Here is a 19,484-nt window from a genome sequence, read left to right as displayed (position 1 = left end):
ATCTGATGACAAAGACCTGGGGTGATGAAAGGGAGGTGAAGGTGTAACATCTTGTGTCAGGGAAGACTAACTGGCAGAGTACCACGCATACAGCTAGCTCTCCATAACTACTTCCTCTGTGACTGGAGTTGAGGTTAGGGGGACATGGGACCTCCAAGGTTTTCTGAACCAACAGCCACATTAACAGAGGGCAGAAGAACATGATGGCTTATTTCCTGATACCCCAGGTCTCTCCAGCCCCAAGTGAATAAGTACCTCAGAGCTTCTGCTCTGTGCCTGACTCAGGACTCTACTGTGGGATCCAGAAAAAGGGTCAAGCCAGGGGCTTATCATCTTTGGTGGACCCTGGGCTGAGATGCAGGAACAAGTGGTGGGGTTAAGGTGCTGCTGTATCAGAGTCCAATGTGGGAGGCCCAGGGAGAGCTGTAGGAAAGTGCCAGGGGAGAGGGGAAGAGTGGTTTACATGATGGCATGACTCCCCTGTCCTTTGAAGTGTGGTGTGCACAGGGGCCAGGAGCTGCAGACAAGATGCCTGGGAAGGAAAGTGTCTGAATGCTTTCCCAACAACACGGAGTCTTGGCTCTGGGCCTTGAAGGATATGTGGGTCTGGAAGGCAGGAAGATCTAGAGAGGAAAACCAAATAACTCATGCTAGAGGAGAGGGGAGGATGGCTACCTTCGGAACCTGGGCCTGTGGGGCAAAGTTCATGTTCATACCCATGATTATGACTCACACTGCACAGGTGAGCTGTGAAAGCTGGAAACCTTGTGGGTTTTTCTCAGCCCTGCCTGGTATGTGTTGGCAGGTACGGCCTGGGGGAAGCAGTGAGAGGCTGGCTCTGACCCAGCTTCCACTCCATGCCTTTGCTGGGCTTTACCAGTCTAGGAGTTCCAGTATTACCTTAGCCCTTCCCCTGGACCTTGCTATCGAGTCAACCAACAGTTGTCACTGAGGCTCCCACTCAGGGAATCAAGGCAGAGTGGCTTTCAGGGGGCTGAAATGTCCCCTCCCCGAGTCTGGCTTTCATCAGAATGGGCTCCAGGGGAAGAAGCAGACGGGAGCTTCCTGGGGGAGGTGGGCTGACTCTGCCGAACAACTGGGTCCTCCATCGTTTAACCACCAGGGCCAGCCAGGTCATGTGCTCCCTAAGCTCTCCGCCTTGTTGCTGCCCTTCCTGAAGTTAGCTCATTGGGGGTTGGCTGAATCATACCAAGCCAAGGGAAGGGAGTGAGGATTCTGGAATGGAGAGCGGGCAGGGGCCTGGCTATGACTGGCTAGAACGTTTTACATGGTGGTTTGTCAGAGGGAGGGGTGTTCAGAAGAGGGAAAACCAGTGTCCAGAATCCCGTTTAAAGACGCACGGGCCAAGAACACCATGTGGCAGAGTGAGTGCTGTATGTGGGATTTTGTGTTCTTTGCAGGGAGGGTCAGGACTCTCATTGCTGTGAATCCATGCGCTCCAGAGTGGGAGCCTGGGTTTGAATCATGAAGGCTAGAAGACACATGCTTTACATTACACAAAGTTTCTTGCTCTTTATTCTTATGTTGGACTTTCTCCACATCTAGCCCAACTCTGTGGCTTCCTTTCCTAGCAATGCTGCACTAAGCTTCAGGTGTCATCACTAATTTCCTGGAGGCCAGACTTCGAGCAGCTGCTGTCCGTTCCCGTCACAGGCGCTGGGGCAGGAACAGCTCCTGCACCTCCTAGAAGGCACATCTGCTTGTGGGCAGGGGCCCGGGTTCAACCTTGAGGGGAGAGTCTGTGTGTGGTTCTGGTGGCTGGCATGTGACTGCGTGACTCAGCAACCTCAGAGGGACAGGCACAGTGCCCACAAAACTCAGAGAGCTCAGCATCTCTGATCTCTTTTTGGTCCCACAACCACTTTATGAGGTGTAGAGTGAATGTTACTTTCCCATTTCAAAGGTAGAAAGCAGGTTTGGGGAGCCATGTCCAAGATCAGCCAGGCAGGTGGTGGCCAAGCCAAGCCAGATGCCAGGATCTGAAATTGACAGATTCCTAGTTTCCCTGATTCCTGGTCCAGTGCTGATTCCACACAGCCAAGTGGCCTCGGATATAGAATTTTCTTCTGATTGGGGGTGAAGGAGAGAAGGGGATAGGACTCTTGGGATCATCTTTAAAGGGGCATACGGGAAAAGGGAGGGGGCAGGGGAGATCACTGTACTGGCCTGGAGGGAAAAAAAGATGGGAAATGTTTAACAGTGGACCTACCCACATCCATGGAACCAAGCACATCCATGGCACTGCCCGGAAGGGGCCCCACAGACACTGTTCTCTGTGTGGTGAAAACCAGCTTCAATGCTACACATTGGCCTCCTTCCCCGGCTGAACTTAGTGCTCAGCTCTCAAAGCCAAGTTCAGTTCTAGGCACCTGAAGGCCCAGACACATCTGTTTATGTTGAAACGCTCTTCAGTTGCCAGGTCCAGGGCTTTCTAAAGAGTTTATTTTGTAAGTAACCCCTACACCTAACGTGGGTCTTGAACTTACAACCTTGACATCAAGAGTTGCATGGTCCAATGACTGAGCCAGCCAGGCGCCCCCCTGGCCTCCAAATCTTGACCAGGTAAGAGTGGAATGTACACAATCCCCAGCCTGGGGGCCAGGCTGCCAGGACGCTTCCACCTGGAGAGGCCAGCAGGCCCACCCCTCCACCATCACCCAGCACTCCGAAGAGCTCTGGTGGGCTGCACTCTATCCAGTGCCATTCAATCAGTTCTGCTGGTTAAGGCCTCCTCCCAGGTCAACCCGTCAATGCCCTCCTCCTTATCACAGTCCTGGTTTGAAACTGACAGATTTTTCATCCCTGATCACATAGCTAGGTTTTGAGTACATGTCTTTTTTTATTTTTATTTTTTTTAATGTTTATTTATTTTTGAGAGAGAGAGAGACAGAGCATGAATGGGAGAGGGGCAGAGAGAGAGGCAGACACAGAATCTGAAGCAGGCTCCAGGCTCTGAGCTGTCAGCACAGAGCCCGATGCGGGGCTCCAACTTGTGAACTGCGAGATCATGACCTGAACCGAGGTTGGACGCTCAACCGACTGAACCACCCAGGCGCCCCCAAGTCCATGTCTTTTTATTGCCCTTGAGATTCCTCTCATCCTGTCTTCTCCCTTCCTCCATTAGCACCTGCCACCACAGCTGTGCCACAGCTCAACTTCACATGCTCGCCCTGAGATGAAAAAGCATGAGGAAATGCTGAGACGGGGGTCCTCAGCCTGGGCAGAGGGTTGGGGAGGAAGGCAATTTTTCTGCCCGTTTTTTTCTTTCAAGATACATAGTAAGATCAAGGGAACAAGAGGCAGAAATATTCTCCTAGCTCGCAGTGTTTTTTCCAATCCACACACAGTTGTGGGGGGCAGGTAGAAATGACTGGAGCAGGGGGACAGGTGGAAGGAGACATGAGTAACAAGCAGGGACACAGCTCACCCACCCCCATGGGTGCTGGCTCTGCTGGAGGCCAGACCGGGTGGGCAGGTGGTCCTGGCACCTCAAGGAGGGAAGGCATCCTTGGAGCCCTTGGTTTTATGGGCACATCCCGGTCCCACTGGGGGTGTGAACTTGCTTGAGGGGAGAAATGATCCTCTTCCACACAGAAGAAAAAAATAATGACCGATTTTATTTTGGTTGTTGCCCACAACAGGAGTGCAAACAGCCAGAGGTTCAGTGTGGACCCTGCTACACCAAACTGAAAAGTTACTTTCTACTTGTTTCCCTCTTTCCTTCCCACTAATGACTCTAAAAGTCATGAACAGGGTCGGCGGGGCTCTTCACATACATAGGCATGAACTTATTTTACATTTATTGTCAACCACTGCGGTCAGCATGGCAGGCATACCCTCTACCTACTCTCCTCAGGCACGGTGTTTCAGAAAACTCGTCTGACCTTGATGCTTCTTCCAAATATCTTCCCATAGGAGAACTTGGTGGGTGTCCTGGGACCGCTCTCTGCATCTTCCAGGAGCAGGGGCCAAGGCCTGTTGGGGTGATTCATTCAGAAGAGACAGTCTGGGGTGACCACCCCTCAGGAGTTAAGGCTCTACCAATTCTGGATCCCCTGGGCTGTAGATGAGGCATCAGGGAAAAGAATGAGGTGTCCCCCTGAACCCCCACTGACCGAGCTGAGTGCTGGTTTGTTCCCAAACTGGTATAAGGCACCAAGTGCTGACCCAGGGCCAGCATCTTCCAGCCTCACCCTTCTGCTTCCCCAACCGGATTTTTACAGGTGATTTTAAGAACAATGTGATGAAGACTTAAAATGTTAATTCTAGGGCCAGAAACAGTATTCTGTCCCAATATGAAGGCTGGCAAGTAAGTCTGGCCCTGGTTACATTTTTAAAATGGTACTTAATTCTTTAAAAGCATTAAAAAAAAAAATTAAATAAAATGCAGCTGGGGAAAGAGGGCTGTTGGCTGTCAGGTGCTTCTTGTTTTTTTCTCCCACGGGAAAGACCTGGCATTTAAACTCTTAGGGAGACAACCTGAAGGCCACATTGCCAGATGCTGGATATTCATCCAGACTTCCCCACCAAGAAACTCACTTTTTCTTGTCACTTGCTGTGCCAGTTGCCTGTGGTGCATGTGAGTGAACCCTTGTTCTTTTGGCTTTTGATCAGCACCATAACACTAATACACCCTAGCTTTCACTTGGACGAACCCCTTCTCCTTGGTAATGACTCTAGAGGACTAGGGACCTGTGGTATGTCCCCTGGAGTCACTGCTGGGAGAGCAGGTCTGGTGGAGCTGCCTCAAGATGAAGGTGGAGGTGGCTGGCGGGTGTAGAATGAGGCAGGAGGAAAAAGACTGGAGTGTTGTCCTCTTGAACTGAGAGTGCTGGTTTGTTCCTAGTAAGGCACTGAGTGCTGACTCAGGCTCAGCATCATCCAGCCTCAGGCACGCATCCAGCAGCGACCATCTGAAGGTTCTGGAAACACTGCCCATCTACATCAACCTGTCATGAGTAAGTTAAGTTCCTGAGAGGAAACAGAAGATTCAGCCCAGCATTTTAAGTAATTAAGAGTAAATGCACAACTCCGTTGGCTCACCAGATAGATCTGCGATGAACCCGGGTAGTAGGGAGCCAGACCCTAGAGGTGCTGGGACTGCTTCCCCTCAGTCCTTCTCGGGTTTCTTCAAGGTGAACATTAGTTACCATCATGAAAGATGTCTGCTCATCTACAAAGGCCCTGATTGAAGAATCTCAAACCCTTCAATGCTTTGCCCTCCCATGGATTCTGTGGGTTGGTTACCAGGGAGGGAGGCACTGACAAGTTAAGTGATAGGCCTAAGGCTTCCTCTGAAGTCAGAGAAGAGGCAGGAATGAGTTTCATGTCTGAATGCCAACCTTAATCTTGCCCGACTCACATTCCTTACCACTCTCTCACATGTGGACACAGAAACCAGCAACGTTATTCTCATTTCATAAGTTGCATGAGGCAGCCCCACTCTTGTACTGGGCACTCTAAATGACCCTTCCCCTGGATCTGGGGGTGCTCCAGCTGCCTACGTGGGAGACCATTCAATACAACTGTAATCCTCCAGGTGCTGAGCTGTTTACTGTTACAAGATCCTCAACTTGGATCCTGCTTTAGCCTGGACCCTCAGTTGGACCCTCCTGGGTCCAAAGGCTTATATTCAGCCTACTTTAGAGCTAGAGGTCCACACTGGTTCAGAAAGGGCATACTGACCATGAAAAGAAGGTGCGTGTGCGCACATGTGTGCACACATGTATATGCATGCATCATGGGACGCAGTCTCCTCTTCCATATGTCTTAGTAATAAGGTGGCTTCTCAGGCAGAGGCAGCCAGCACACATGGCCTCCCACAGAAGCCAGGACTCCAGCTTCCTTGTTTAAGCCCCACCTATAAGACCTCAGGGCAGAGGACACAAGGAGTGGGGCTGTCACAAAATGCTACCTGGTGAAGTTTGACAGCAATAGGTGGTCCATATGGGAGTGTAAAAGGTCTTTGTGACCCTGGGCACCTGGTCTAACAGGCTCCTTGGTTTAGTGTATGAGGTGCAGCTCTGGCCCCCTGGGCTGATGTTTCAGTGGGACAAAATCCACCTGAGAGGATGGTTTCTTACCCTCTTCACTAGCATTGCTGGGAGGGGATCTTTTGAGCAGATAACACAGAGAAGGGAGTCTCCTTAAGGGGACTGGCCAGCTCATAAAGTAAAATAAAACAAAACATTCTCTCCATTTACCATTTTTTACTCTGATTCCTAAGAAGGGTTCAGGAGGGATTTCAGAGACATAAGACATTTCCTTCAGAGTTTCTTGGAAGGAAAGGGGGTATGTGTTTCTGAGGTGCACTTACATAGGGCTTATGTAGCGTTCCTTTCTGTTGCCTGCCAAAAACAGCAGCCATCATTTCCTGCCACCTGGGGCTGCTGTGACCTGTGGTCAAATCCTGCTTGTTTCCAGCTCTAATCAAAGCAAGACCTCTGAGGAACAAAAGGTGACTGGGATCAGCACAGGTGACTACCAAACTCCAGCCTTTCCCAATAAGCATGTGTCATACATAGCCACAGAATATTCACTCAAGCTGGTTATATTTTTTTCTACCTAAGATAGGGTCCTTTCTTCTTTCTGGGATAGCTGGCAATAAAGCTGAAAGGCTCTAGGAGCCAGCTTCCATGGCAGTGACCTCTAGGCTGGGCAAGGCTCACCTCAACACATCTAGTGCCATTTTTTCTTTCCCTGCTGTCTGTTACTGCCCCAGAGGGAAGCCTTGTGCCTTTGGGATTAGTTCTATGGGTGACAACAAAGTCAGCTATCTCCTGATACGTCAACACACCAGAGAAGGGGAAAAGAGCTGGAATGTGTCTCCATCTGGAGACTAACCCAAGAGGCTTCTTGTAGTGAAGAGAGAAGAGTTCACCAGGATTATTGCCTTCAATCCTTTGGGGATGGTTCCAGTCTAAAGATGGGTGACATCATCTCTCCAAGACCCTATGCTGAATGTAGATGGGGACACTGACACATCTAAACAATTTAGACCTGGAGGCCGCAGACCCCATGCCACTGGGCTTCCCGGTTAGCTGTATCAAAGGACAGAGGTGAGGCAGGCACAGAAGCAGTGCTGGCAAAGAAGGCTGCCAGGACCACAGGATCACTTGGACTTGAAGAATAGCTTCTTTTCACACTAAATTGTTTCAGGAATTTTCTCAAATGATAGCAGTTGGGGGCTGAGCCAGGATAATATGAAGGACTAAAAAAAAAAAAAGCACAAACTAAAAAACAAAAAACAAAACCAAGTTGTGTTCTTTAAACAACCTTGTACACACACCCATGCATATGCCAGACATAAATGATGTGCATGGACAGCATCTCCCTAAGAGAGGCAGGTAGTGGAACGTGGAAATGCATCCTGGCTCACTGCCAAGTCCAGTAAAACTACCTAAGAAATACTCTGTATTTCCAGACGCCTGGGTGGCTCAGTCGGTTAAGCTTCCGACTTCAGCTCAGGTCATGATCTCACAGTTCGTGAGTTTGAGCCCTGCATCGGGCTCTGTGCTGACAGCCCAGAGCCTACAGCCTGCTTTGGAATCTGTGTCCCCCTCTCTCTCCACACCACCCCTTGTGGTGTGCTTGTGCTCGGTCTCTCTCTTTCAAAAATGAATAAACATTGAAAAAAATTTAAAAAAAAAAAGAAATATTCTGTATTTCTTTTAAGAACTTTTATTGCGCATAAAATGGCCCATTCCCCTTCTGCCTAACTGGCAGCTCAGTTATTACCACCTTTCAATTTTTTTCCTTTAAACCTCCTGCCCCACTGAAAAATTTCTTCTTCTGAAAGGATAGTCTATCATTGCTGGTCAAAAGCAACTGGAGGATAGTTTGAGGGCAAAGGCCCAAATATATCACCTGAGCAGGGTTAGAACCCCACATGGAGTCCCTTAGACTCAGGAGTAGGGGTGCCTACAGCCTTCCCTCTAGTGACACTGGACTGGTTGTCCACTGTATTGGCCTTGTGTTTGGGCTCAAACTCTGGCATTTCATACATATATATACACACACATTGATGTGTGTATATTTATATATATATTCTCTGTCTCCTGCCTTCAAGAGGACTTAAATGTCAGGAAGGGGACCTGCCTGGAGCTGCATGCATTTCCAGAGTTGGAAAACATTTCATGCAGCATGTCACCAGGGTACTAAAATAAACTGCAAACTAGTGGTTATAAAATGGGAGCTTTAAAAAAAAAGGTGCACTACTAGAACCTGAAGTCGCAACACCATTGGGAGTGGAGAACTGGCAAACATTTTGCAGGCTGGTGGATTTTTGAAGCTTCTCTGCAGAGTCTTCAGTCTCCCTTCTATTAACCAGCAGTGTGCTTCGGCAGAGTGCAGAGTGTTAAAAGGCTGACCAGTACTGGCCGGCAGCAAGGGCAGACGGTAACATCTGGTGCTCCTGCTACATTAAGCTACTTACAGCACATCGCTATGGCTGCATCCCTTACCAGCCACTTCGTAAACTGCTTCCTTGTTCTGGGATTAGCAGGAGCCACAAGGGATGCAGGCACAGCTCTCCTGGGGCTTGGCTATTTAAGGTGGCATTCAAGAGGTGAAGCAGCTTAGGGACAAGGCCGCCTGATGAAGGTCCTGTCTCAAGTCCAATTTTACTGGAAGGTTGAGGTTTAAAGATAGAATCTAGAACACCCACCCCTCCCCTTTTTAATAAAGAAAAGCATAAAAATGGAGATTCTGTCTCATCAGAAAACAGAAAGTGAAGAAGTCAGAGCTGTGACAGCTGCTAGCAGCACATCTGGATTTCCACAGGAGAGAGACGGCAGCCTTCGGACAAAGTGAAGAGTTAAGACAGGTTCTTTGCTCCTTTGTACCAAGAATGAATGTTCAAGTTGAGGCATGGTGTGGGTCCCCCTGGAGGTTCCAAAGTCAGCACGGACACCTGATCTAGGCTGCCTTGAAGAGCTGCCAGGCCTCTGTTCTCTCTACACTGGCCCCTCTCCACCAGAAGTCTTCTGCTGGAGGACCCTCCCGGATTGGCCTGGCCCTGACAGGAATCTTCCCTGGGTGGACCGCATGTCATTGTGTGGCTGGACAAGCCCTGTGCCACCAGATTTTCCCACACCGTGGCTCTATGAGCTGCACAAGGCCAGTCTCTGGTTGAACTAGGAGAAGTGAGCGGTTTGGCTCAAGGAGCTGGTTACATGGTGCTCATTACCCCTGCCTCCCCATGGAGATCTGGGTGCAGAGGAGGTCTGGGATGGCGTTAACTGTGAGAGACCAACCTAAATTCCAATATGTGCTACAACACTTGCATCTCTGTCTGGTGGGACCTGAGGCTGGGCTGAGGGGAATTCTCATCAGCTAGATGGATTACAGGGTCCCACCATACACTGTCTCGGCCAGCTTGGAAAAGGGCTTACCCCCAAACTTTAATAAATATGCTGTGGGAGGTGAAACCCTGGCACCAAAGCAGAGGAAAAAAAAAACAAAAAAAACCAAACGGGTTCTGCAGAGCCAGGGTTCAATAGAGAGAGGTGAGTGACATCTGTGCCTTTTGGCCTGGCCTCAAACAGTGCTGAAATGTACCCCTGACAGATGAATGGTGCAGACACAAAAGTTTGGTACCACAGTAAGAGCGAGCCAGGTGAAGGAGAAGGTGCCAGACACAAAGTACAGGAGGGGACAGAAGAGCTACAACTAAGAACCCACACAAGGGTCTCAGCTGCTCCCTAACGCCAACTGGGTCAGCAACACGATGAAGAAGGCTAATAAATAGACAGCTGTAACAGCATTCAGTCAGTTTGGGATGGGACTGTGTAGGACGCAGCAGACACCCCCATCACTCCTACACCGGGTGCCACGTGATCAGTGTCTCTAGTAAAGATATAAAAATGAAGTTACTTCTTTTCAAGTATTAAAAAAATAAGTTAATTGACAAAAAGGGTCCAAAGCGGCTGAGCATCTTGCCAGGTTGTCAGCTTCATTTCAATGTGCAAACACAGGAAAAACGTCAAGGAAAAAGATAATCTCCTGCCCCGACGTGAAGCGTTGAACAGTGACAACGCCTGTCTGTCAAGTAGGGGCTTGAAATGTCAGGCCTCATCCTGTCCTCCAAAGTCAGTATTTTCCAGTGTCAAAATTGTTGTGAATTAAAAGCAGAATGCAGCAATCCACAGGCCTCAGGCCAGAGCCAGAGAGAGGCCTGGGACATTTGGCCACCAGGGGTCCAGTGTGTGGTGCGGGGGTGCCGGGGAGCAGACCCCTCCTGGGTCCTCCTTCTTGCATAATGAATTCGGGAGCCAGCCCGCCTTCAGGTCCCCCTGTGATGCCGGCGTAGGCACTGACCTGCTGGCCACTGCCCCCTCCCAGGTTTTGATTCACATCTTGCCTCCTGGAGGGTGTTCTTCACTTCTTTGGTGGTGCTTCAGGGAACATGAAGACGATGGCCGTCCCTTCTGCTCTGTGGAGGCACACCCTGGCGGCTGTGGTTCTGCCAGAGAGGGGGCAGCTTCCGTCTCTTACCTCCTCCCGTGGAAGGGGCACCAGTCACCGTGCGTCCTTGGGGAGCGTGCAGGTTCTCCTTTTCCTGCGTTACGTGTCAAATGCTCTGTGTTCCTCTCTCTCTGGAGCGGGAAGTCAGGGTGGGCCTCTTCCAAGGAGGCTCTGCCACCTCAGATAATCATCCTCGCCTGGGGTTCCCCATAGCACAGACATTTGACCCACTTTTCAAGAGGCACGTAGACATTTGAGTGTAAACTCCCAGGAGGTGCCAGGTCTTCTCAGATCTTGCATCCGGGTGGTTTTTGGAAGAACCCAGCTTGGGTCAGGCAGATGCCACAGACCAGCCAGCCAGAGCACGGGTAGAACTCAGGACCAGTTCAGGCTGAAGCCTTTAGACAGCATGACGGCCTCCAGGTCTTTGTCCTCCTCTTTTTCCCGAAGCCGCTGCTCCTCTAGCAGGGCCACGAGGGCATCTCTCTGCTCCACCACCTCCAGCATTTCGTTCAAGATCTTCTTCTCCTCTGACAACTCCTCCTCGGTTTTCAGGTGATCTGGGCAGTGGCCAAAGACATTAGGTCTACAGGACCAGGAGGCAGCAGGCCCACACCCAGCTTTCCAGAGCGCACTTCCCCTCTTACCTTCCACAGCCATCCGCTCCCGAAGTTCCTGCTGCAGTCGGCTCTGCCGGTCCTCAAGTTCCAGCTCCCGGGCACTGGGATTGGGGGCAGGGGGAAGAGGGAGACAGTGACTTGGGGACCATATTTCCCCATTGCTTAAATTAGGAAACAGCTGTGCTCCTGCCGTGACAGGTGCTGAGCTGATAGCCTCCCCCATAGGTGGGTCCCCAATCTCAGGCCACTCACAAAATCATCAGCTCTGACTCGTAGCGCACCATGGCATTTTTCTCTTGCACCAACTTGAACCACTCCTGCATCAGCTTGGGGTCATCTTTCTTGCCCATGCCTGCCAAGAGAGAGGGTACATCAGGCGCAGAAAATGTCTCCTGTCTACCCCGGCCGGCAGGAGTTATCACACTGGGGCAAATGTGCAAAGAGAGCCGAGCAGGATGCTGCCGGAACACTCCCAAGCCAGGTCCAAAGTTTGCCTACAGACATGGAGGGGGCCACCATGCCTACCCCCAGAGCCTAACGGAGTCTGTGTTTTCCATCTGTCCTTCCCAGGCCCAGCCCTCACCCTCTCAGTAACCTGGTCACAGCTTATTTGGACCACTCCTGCTCAGTGGTTTGTTCTTGGTATGTTTTAAGTGCCTTGCCCTCCTTTTTCCCATTCAGCATTTATTTGGTACTTGCTATGTACTAAATCTGCTGAGGAAACCAGTCTCATGAATGAGGCAAATGCAAATTTATAAACTGCACTTACCCCTCCTTTTAAATTACCCTCATTAACCCAGCTCTTTTCTGGGCTACTGCCCCTCTCTGGGCCACTGACTGGTACTGATGCTAATCATTTCTTTACATCCCGATCAACGAGGTACCTTTTCTGAACTTCTGGCCCATCAAGTTTCCTGCATTGTATATGCAATACATCCCAGGATGGCTATCAGGTTTCTCGCCAAGGGCAGAGAAACGCCAGCAGACCCTAGAGGCTAAATAAGGCAGTACTCTTTGGCCCAATTCCAGCAGCAGTTTCTGGGGCTGGTGCTCTACACTAACACATGGCCGATACCTAAATCTCCATCAGGGGCAGCCTGACCCTGCTGGGCTTAATTGAAACAGGAGGACAGAAGGAAGAACCTTCCAAGGAATGAAACCACCCAAGGAGGGAACAAACTCTTTTTCCTTGGAACACAAAGAAGCTCATGGCAAGGGGCACCTGGGTGGATCTGTCGATTAAGTAGCTGACTTTTGATTTCAGCTCAGGTCATGATCTCACAGTTTGTGAGTTTGAGCCCCACGTCAGGCTCTGTGCTGACAGTACAAAGCCCACTTGGGATTCTCTATCTCTGTCTGTCTCTCTGCCTCTCCCCTGCTTGAGCTTGCTCTCTCTCTCTCAAAAACAAATAAACATTAAAAAAAAAAAAGCAGTAGCAGCTTGTGGCAATAGTGTGGTCCTGCCTGAAGCAAAATACACATTACATCAGTGGTCTTCAATATTTTGGGATTACAAACCATTCTGAGAATCTCAGGAAATCTAGGGACTCTCTTCATAGAAAAATGCATGTGTACACATCCAGCAATCTTATATAAACTTCAGAGTGTTCATGGGCTTCTTGAAGTCCACCCACGGGCCCCAGGTTAAGAGGTGTTGGACTGGGAAATCTTTCAAAGTGCCTTCCATTTTATGACTCACTTGGCTGGATGTCCCATCCCAGTAAAGACCAGACCCAGAAACATATGGAATATACCCTCAGGTGGGACAACTCCCCTGTATCAAACTCCTTTCTGTTTTCCTACATTCTTCCCATCTGACTTCCTTGCACACAGTTCAGAGATAACTCTCTTTCTGCTAGGTTGTTTGCTTGACACACAGGAGGCCCCTGCCAGTTAGTCTTTCAACAGGGGCCACACTCTGGAGAGGCAGAAGTGAATTGCACTCACACAAGCAGGGGTTAGTGTTTGCACTGTGCCTGGGTGCACATGCAGCTATGCTTCCAAGGTGAAGTCCTGTCCCTGAGTCCTACTCTGAAGGACAGAAGCTCTCTCCTGACCGGCCAAGCCTGCCTCTGTGGAGTGCTGGGGTTTCTGGGGACAAAAGCTCTCCTTACCCGACCCAATAGACTTGGTCCTTAGGCTTTTAAAGCAGCCCACAGCTCAGTTCCATGCATTCCTTTCTGAGCGTCTCTGCACAGTGTGCCCACATGGCCATGGAAGATGGAGCCCTGAGGCATGCAAGCTGCCCAGTGCGGCAAGCTGTGAATGCACTGGGAGGTCTCTCCCTCCTTCCCACCTCCCCATGTGCAAGGACAAAAATTCCATTGGGAGACATCCGAACACTGCTCATGAGCTATGGTAGAGACTGTTCACAGCCGATGAGCAAAGGTATATGGCGGGGTGGGTGAAAGTCAAATGTGAGCGCCATGAAGAGCAGAGTAAGAAGTTAGCAAGGGTTAGTCATGACCACACTCCCCTTTCCCCTTCCCACATGCCTTTTCAACAACAATCTTATCACCACAACAGACTTCAAATCAGACAAACTTAAAAAAAAAAATACACACACACACTCAGCAAGACACAGGGTAGAAAGTTTGCATCTAGTGGTGTTTTGTTTTGTTTTTGTTTTTTGTTTTCTTTTTTCTGGAAAATAACTTGGGGACATTTGACCAGTCTTTGTAAGGACAGTATTCCTCGACGACACCAATAGAAATCTCTGCCACACAGGTAGGAGGTTCCTCACCTGTGTCCCTGGCCCCTCTATCTGCTAGATTTGAGTCTGAAAGGTCCAGCCACGAATACTGGCATAAATCATGGGATGCTCAGCTGCAGCCTGAAAAGCCCCTACCTGGAGGCTCTCTGGCTCCCCTCTGTACCCCAGTCCTCCCCAAGACAGTCAAAGGGATACTGTACCTTGTAAGAAACTGCCACATACTCATAGAGTTTTGTAACAAAGCTTTCAAGTGTCAGAGAAAAAGAGAGAAATAACTGGATTTTGGGTCCCTGTTTGACTAGTGTTGCTATGACCCCTGAGAGGCAGTGGGGATGAGGTTGGGGGAGTTACGTTACCTTCCTGGACACAGCAAGGGCAGAAGGAGAGAGGTCTACGCCGTGGAGTCCCGCCACTGGGCTCAACTTCAAAAAGGACCAAACAAGGAAAAGGAAGAGGAGGAGACGAAGAAAGACAAAAAGGAAGAGGAGGAGGAGGAAGAGGAGTTTGGAAGTGGAGAGGGACAGGGAGAAGGTGAAATAAAAAACAAGCAGAGGACAAAAAGCATAAGAAGTGAGAAAGGAACAACAGGAGGAAAAGAAAAAAAATACAAGAAATGGAAAAGCAGAAACAAGGGAAACAAAGTCTACAAATGAATTAAGTCCTTTTTTCAGCACGGAAACTGAACAAGAGCAGACCCAGGCATCGGGCATGTGGCTTCAAAAAGGAATGCACGTGTTCCCTTATGATGGTGGGTGGCTCTTGGGGTGAGTGGGATGCTCCTTCTTCCTCTGTTCCTTACTGGGAAGGTGGTGACATCTGGGTATTGGGTTCCCTCCTCAAAAATACCCAAAGCCCCTGGGACTTGTCTGCCTATCTCTGTGGAACAGTTCATGTTAAATATGTGGCCAACACTGCTCCTAAGTTTGCAGGTGATAACCTCGGGTCACCAACCAAACCTGTGTGAAATATTCTAAGATGTCACCACAGACGCATGCACTCCACGTAAAACTAACCCTGGGTAAGTCTAAGGGATTGCCATGCCCACAGAAAGAAGCTCTGAATCTATGGAGGCAGCACCTGACCTTGGGATGGGCTTCCAGGGCTGATATCTGTAATGCTTTGAGTTCTGATCCAGGGTGACTTGAGGGAAACATAACTACACAGGGGCAACTTCCACCAGTCCATCTCACTATCCCCCCATGTACCAGGGAGAGACAACCACCCCCTTTTCTTCTGCCCCTCCATCTCCACAAAGGGTTCCAATGCCACATCTAGGGGAAGGCTGTCATACTTTGGACTGGAAGACCAAAAGGGGTGAGCTGACAGGACATGCCGAAAACTCACAGTAACAATGCTGGTAAGAGTCATGGACGGGGCAACTGAGAGAAGACAGTGTGCAGAGAGACATGTCTAAGACTTAGGGAGACCTGATGGTTACCCAGGAGGAGGGAGGGGAGCCCAGCAAGGGACCATCACAGAACCACCAGGGCACACACAGGAGACACAGGCTCAGAGAAATGGCCTCAGGACTACAGGGAGCAGGGGCAGTTTTAGGATTAGAACAGGGTTTAAGAAATAGACCTGTTTTAGTCAATAAGAGGGCTAAATAGACAAGCTATTGGTTGATGGGCCCTTCTGCTTTGCAAATGCAGGCACCACATTTTCCCTTTCTTTCACGCCCTTCAGTGTTCATCATAGTGCTTTGTGCACAATGAACCTAGTATCAGGTAATACTTCAAAACTAAAGCCAGAGACTTGTTTGTGGGTATGCATGTGTGTCTGCAATGTTGATTACATCCAGGGTTCTAAACAGACATGACTGTGATCAGCTGATGCACTGGGGTTGGGAAGAAAGGCTCCTTTCTCTGCTTATAGCTGATCCACATTCAACCTTCTCTGTTTCAAAGTGCAGACTCCCTGTTGGTGCTCAGAATACCTGGATAAATCTCATGACACACAATGTCAATGTAACATTCTCTGTTGCTTCCTGGTACTGATATTATATGCAAACACACCTGCGGTGCAGAGTGGAACAGTGTCCACATTCATTAGCAAGGGACAGTGACTTGATACACAACCAACACAGTTGAGCCAATGTACCTGCATGTATGTTTAAATGTGCTTCTACTTTCTGGATATCACAAATGTAGCTTTTAGTTCTTTTTATGTGGACCACATCCTCATACACCCTTTCCAACACAGACGACAATATGAGGTAACAGGATATTCAGAACAGAAATTAGCAAATGAAATTAGAAAAGGGGACATCAGGTAAAGTAGGTGTTAAAAAAAGTTAAAAAAAAAAAAAAAAGGCATTATCCTAATAACAGAAGGCAGAATGGGAACCCCTGGAGAGGCGCTAGTGGAGCTGACAGGATGCATGGTTATGACTTTCCTCTTCAGACTTTCCTTCATGCTCCAAATTCTAAGTAATAATATATACTACTTTAATAATCAGAAAAAATGCCCAATAAATACTGCTTTAAAAATAAGAAGGGGAGCCTGGGAGGCTCAGTCGGTTGGACGTCCGACTTCAGCTCAGGTCATGATCTCACGGTCCGTGGGTTTGAGCCCTGCATCAGGCTCTGTGCTGACAGCTTGCAGAGTCTGGAGCCTTCTTCAGATTCTGTGTCTCCTTCTCTCTCTGTCCCTCCCCCACTTGTGCATAGTCTAACTCTCTCAAAAATAAATAAATGTTAAAAAACAATTAAAAAAATTGTATGGAAACCAATTTGGCAATAAATTATATTTAAAAAAATAAAAAACCAAGATGAGAAAAAAAATTTCTTTTTGGTTCTCAAAAAAAAAAAAAAAAAAAAAAAAGACAGAGAAATCAAGGGGAAAAAACCAGTTAAACAAGGGGAGTTCCACCCAGACTTGAATCTGAAGTGAGCATGCAAGGAAAGCACAGAGGTACTGATTTTGAGTGTAATTTCTTTGCCTTTTTTGGAGATGTGAGAAATAGATGATTTGGTCCACTAGTTCTAAGAGCAAACATATCATCAAGCTTATGGCAAATACGAGTTTTTTAAAAGTTTATTATGGTTAAAGTGCTAGGGTGCTAGGTCTCTGTGTCTTTGTAATGGGTACCGTATGTGTCACTTATCAGACTATTTCGGTGTCTCCTGAGGACGGCAGTCATCACCTCTGAGCAAACCCAGAATTTGGTCCTGGTTGGAGGCTTCTCAGCAGCAGGTCCACACTCTCATCCTGGACTACTCTGTCTGCCTTCCAGATGCTGCAGGCTCACCTGCCCCACTTTTACCCTGGCAGCAAACTCAACTTCTTCCTCTGAAGCAGTGCTTTCTTTTGAGAGGTGGCCACCATCAGTGGTGCTCTAGCACCCACTCATCTTGACATCTGGGGGCAGGGATGAGATGGGTCATTGGATTTTGAAAAGTGGCAGAATATCAGATTTAGTGGGATGCATGTAAGAAGCATGAATAGTGCTTTCATTTCAGAACATTCTCACATGTATTATTTCATTTGAGCCTTACACTGGTCCCAGGTGGCTACCTGGACAGGCATTAGCTTCTCTATTTTCAAGTGAGGGATCTGAGGCTCCAAGTAGTGGCACAGCCTGACTAAACCCTTAATCTTCCTCTCCCATTCTGAACTAAGAGTTTGCCCTCTTTTTTTGAACATTTTTTTTAATGTTTATTTTTGAGAGGGAGAGAGAGAGAGAGACAGAGCAGGGAAGGGGCAGAGAGAGACAGAGACACAGAATTGGAAGCAGGCTCCAGGCTCTAAGCAGAGCTGGATGCGGGGCTCAAACCCACAGGCTGTGAGATCATGACCTGAGCTGAAGTCTGATGCTTAACCAACTGAGTCACCCAGGTGCCCCAAGAGTTTGCCCTCTTTAAAGGGCCAAGAGGGACGCCTGGGTGGCTCAGTCAGTTAAGCATCTAACTCTTGATTTCGGATCAAGTCATGATCTCACGGATCGTGGGAAGGAGCCCCATGTTGGGTTCCATGCTGGTAGCATGGGGCCTGCTTGGGATTCTCTCTCTCCCTTTCTTTGCCCCTCCCCTGCTCACTTCCTCTCAAAAAAACCCCAAACATTAAAAAAAATAATAAAGGGCTAACAAAGGCTCTAGGCAAATCTAGCAAATGGCTGCTGGAAGCAGCTGGGAGAAGAGTCACACATAGACCCTACTCAGAATGCCAGACCAGGAAAGCTGGCAATGTCATCCCTTCCTCCCATTATTTTGCAGAGGCCCAGACAGGTTAAGTGACTTTGCTGGGCATATGGTGAAGCTAGGACCTGAATCCTAGGTTGGCCGCATTCTCCACACTACCACTTTGCCCTGATCTGTTTGGATACCTCACTCTAGACCCTGCCTCTCACGTGGCCCGGGGCCACTCCAGGAGCAAGTTGGTGGGCCAGTCTCCAGGATTCTTGAATAAAAATAAAGGGGATGCCCAGGTCTGGTATACAGCTGAGAAGCAGCTGTGGGCATCTGCCTCATCTCAGGTACTTATCTCTTCCCATGATACAGGCTCCCAGTTCTCATTGTTGGACAAAGGAGCCCTAACCACAGGCTTCAGGGTCTCTACCTGCCTGGTAGACCATGTGGAGACTCTAGTCAGATGGGCTAGGGAGATATCTAGATTCCAGAAGCCCCAGCCTGGGACTAGAATGTTCCAGCCTAGTACTGTGCACCAGAGACATGAGGAAAATGGGCTTTTTATAAGCTGAATCACCACTTGTATTTTCACACAAAAATACAGAATTCTAAGTGATCAGCTTACAAACATCATCACCCTTTTACAGGCTCAAAAATTGTACCCCTCCCCCAACATTTTCCCTTTTGATACACCATAGCTTGTTTCATGTACAAAAATCTGTAAAGTACCCCTGGGTTAGATGACTTCCTTTCCAGCTACATATTTGGAAAATCCTGCAGAAAGTAAGAGATTCTTTTTCACTTCCTTTTGGTCTCTGAACAAGCTCTAGGTGTCACGGATAGGAAACAGGTATGTTTATTTCTCAGTCACATTTCGTGCTTCTATTTTCCTGCTGCAGTAGCTCTGGGCCAGTCTCCGTGGGCCAGCCTGTGCAGCCTTCATCTTGCCTGGGTGGACTTTCACTCATTTCTCAAACTTGTTTTTGGTAGTAATGCTACTATATTTACTGATAACTGAGCCAGCATTGCAGCAATACCTTTTTATACAATTCATCCTACAGATACTACCAGAATGTTGTTCATCTTTTCATAAGGGAACATCAGGGGCATTACCTGTCATGCCCAAGCTCCATCTACCAGATTAGCCTTGCAGAAAGCCACATGCCCAGGAAGGGGAGAACTTCTTGGTAATTCGGGTATAATGAACAAGGCTTCCAATGATTTTCTTTTGTGTTTTTCAGGTTACATAGCCTGAAGCAAGGGAAGACTGACCAAATGTTTTGTTAACTAAGGTTATACTCAACTGTTCTGACTCCTCAACCCAGGAAACCCATTTGCTCAGTATCAATGCTATGCTTCTGAGAAGAAGTAGCCTTTGCATTGCAAGGCTGAGGTGCCCAATCCCAAACTCAGGGGCAACGACGAACACTTTGGCCCTAAGAGGGAACCAAGTTGGCTGGTTTGCACTGCTGTTGGGTGGTAAGCAAGCATCACGATACGGTGGAAGGTTTCTGGTCTAGCAGGCCCAGTCTACATACA

At 48.7% G+C, this 19,484-nt stretch overlaps 1 protein-coding gene across 18 annotated transcripts in view; it reads right to left on the bottom strand.

The window, feature by feature from the left end:
- Positions 1 to 3,618: 3,618 nt before the first annotated feature.
- Positions 3,619 to 19,484, bottom strand: part of MICAL3 (microtubule associated monooxygenase, calponin and LIM domain containing 3) — a 229,793-nt gene continuing 213,927 nt past the window's right edge. For 15 of the 18 annotated variants that reach the window (XM_060658906.3, XM_060658907.3, XM_060658904.3 and 12 more), the window contains 4 exons: positions 14,175 to 14,240; positions 11,358 to 11,457; positions 11,133 to 11,206; positions 3,619 to 11,045 (listed from right to left, as the gene is read on the bottom strand). In XM_060658906.3, coding sequence (XP_060514889.1) covers positions 10,861 to 11,045; positions 11,133 to 11,206; positions 11,358 to 11,457; positions 14,175 to 14,240 — 425 coding nt within the window. In that variant the 3' untranslated portion in view covers positions 3,619 to 10,860. The remainder of the gene's footprint in view (positions 11,046 to 11,132; positions 11,207 to 11,357; positions 11,458 to 14,174; positions 14,241 to 19,484) is intronic. The other 3 variants (XM_060658908.3, XM_060658912.3, XM_060658923.3) reach the window with 1 other exon arrangement.

The sequence above is a fragment of the Panthera onca genome, chromosome B4 (assembly GCF_046562875.1).
Source record: "Panthera onca isolate mPanOnc1 chromosome B4, mPanOnc1 haplotype 2, whole genome shotgun sequence".
Lineage (NCBI taxonomy): Eukaryota > Metazoa > Chordata > Mammalia > Carnivora > Felidae > Panthera > Panthera onca.
The sequence above is the reverse complement of the archived record's forward strand: the minus strand, read 5'-3'. Positions and strand labels throughout refer to the sequence as shown.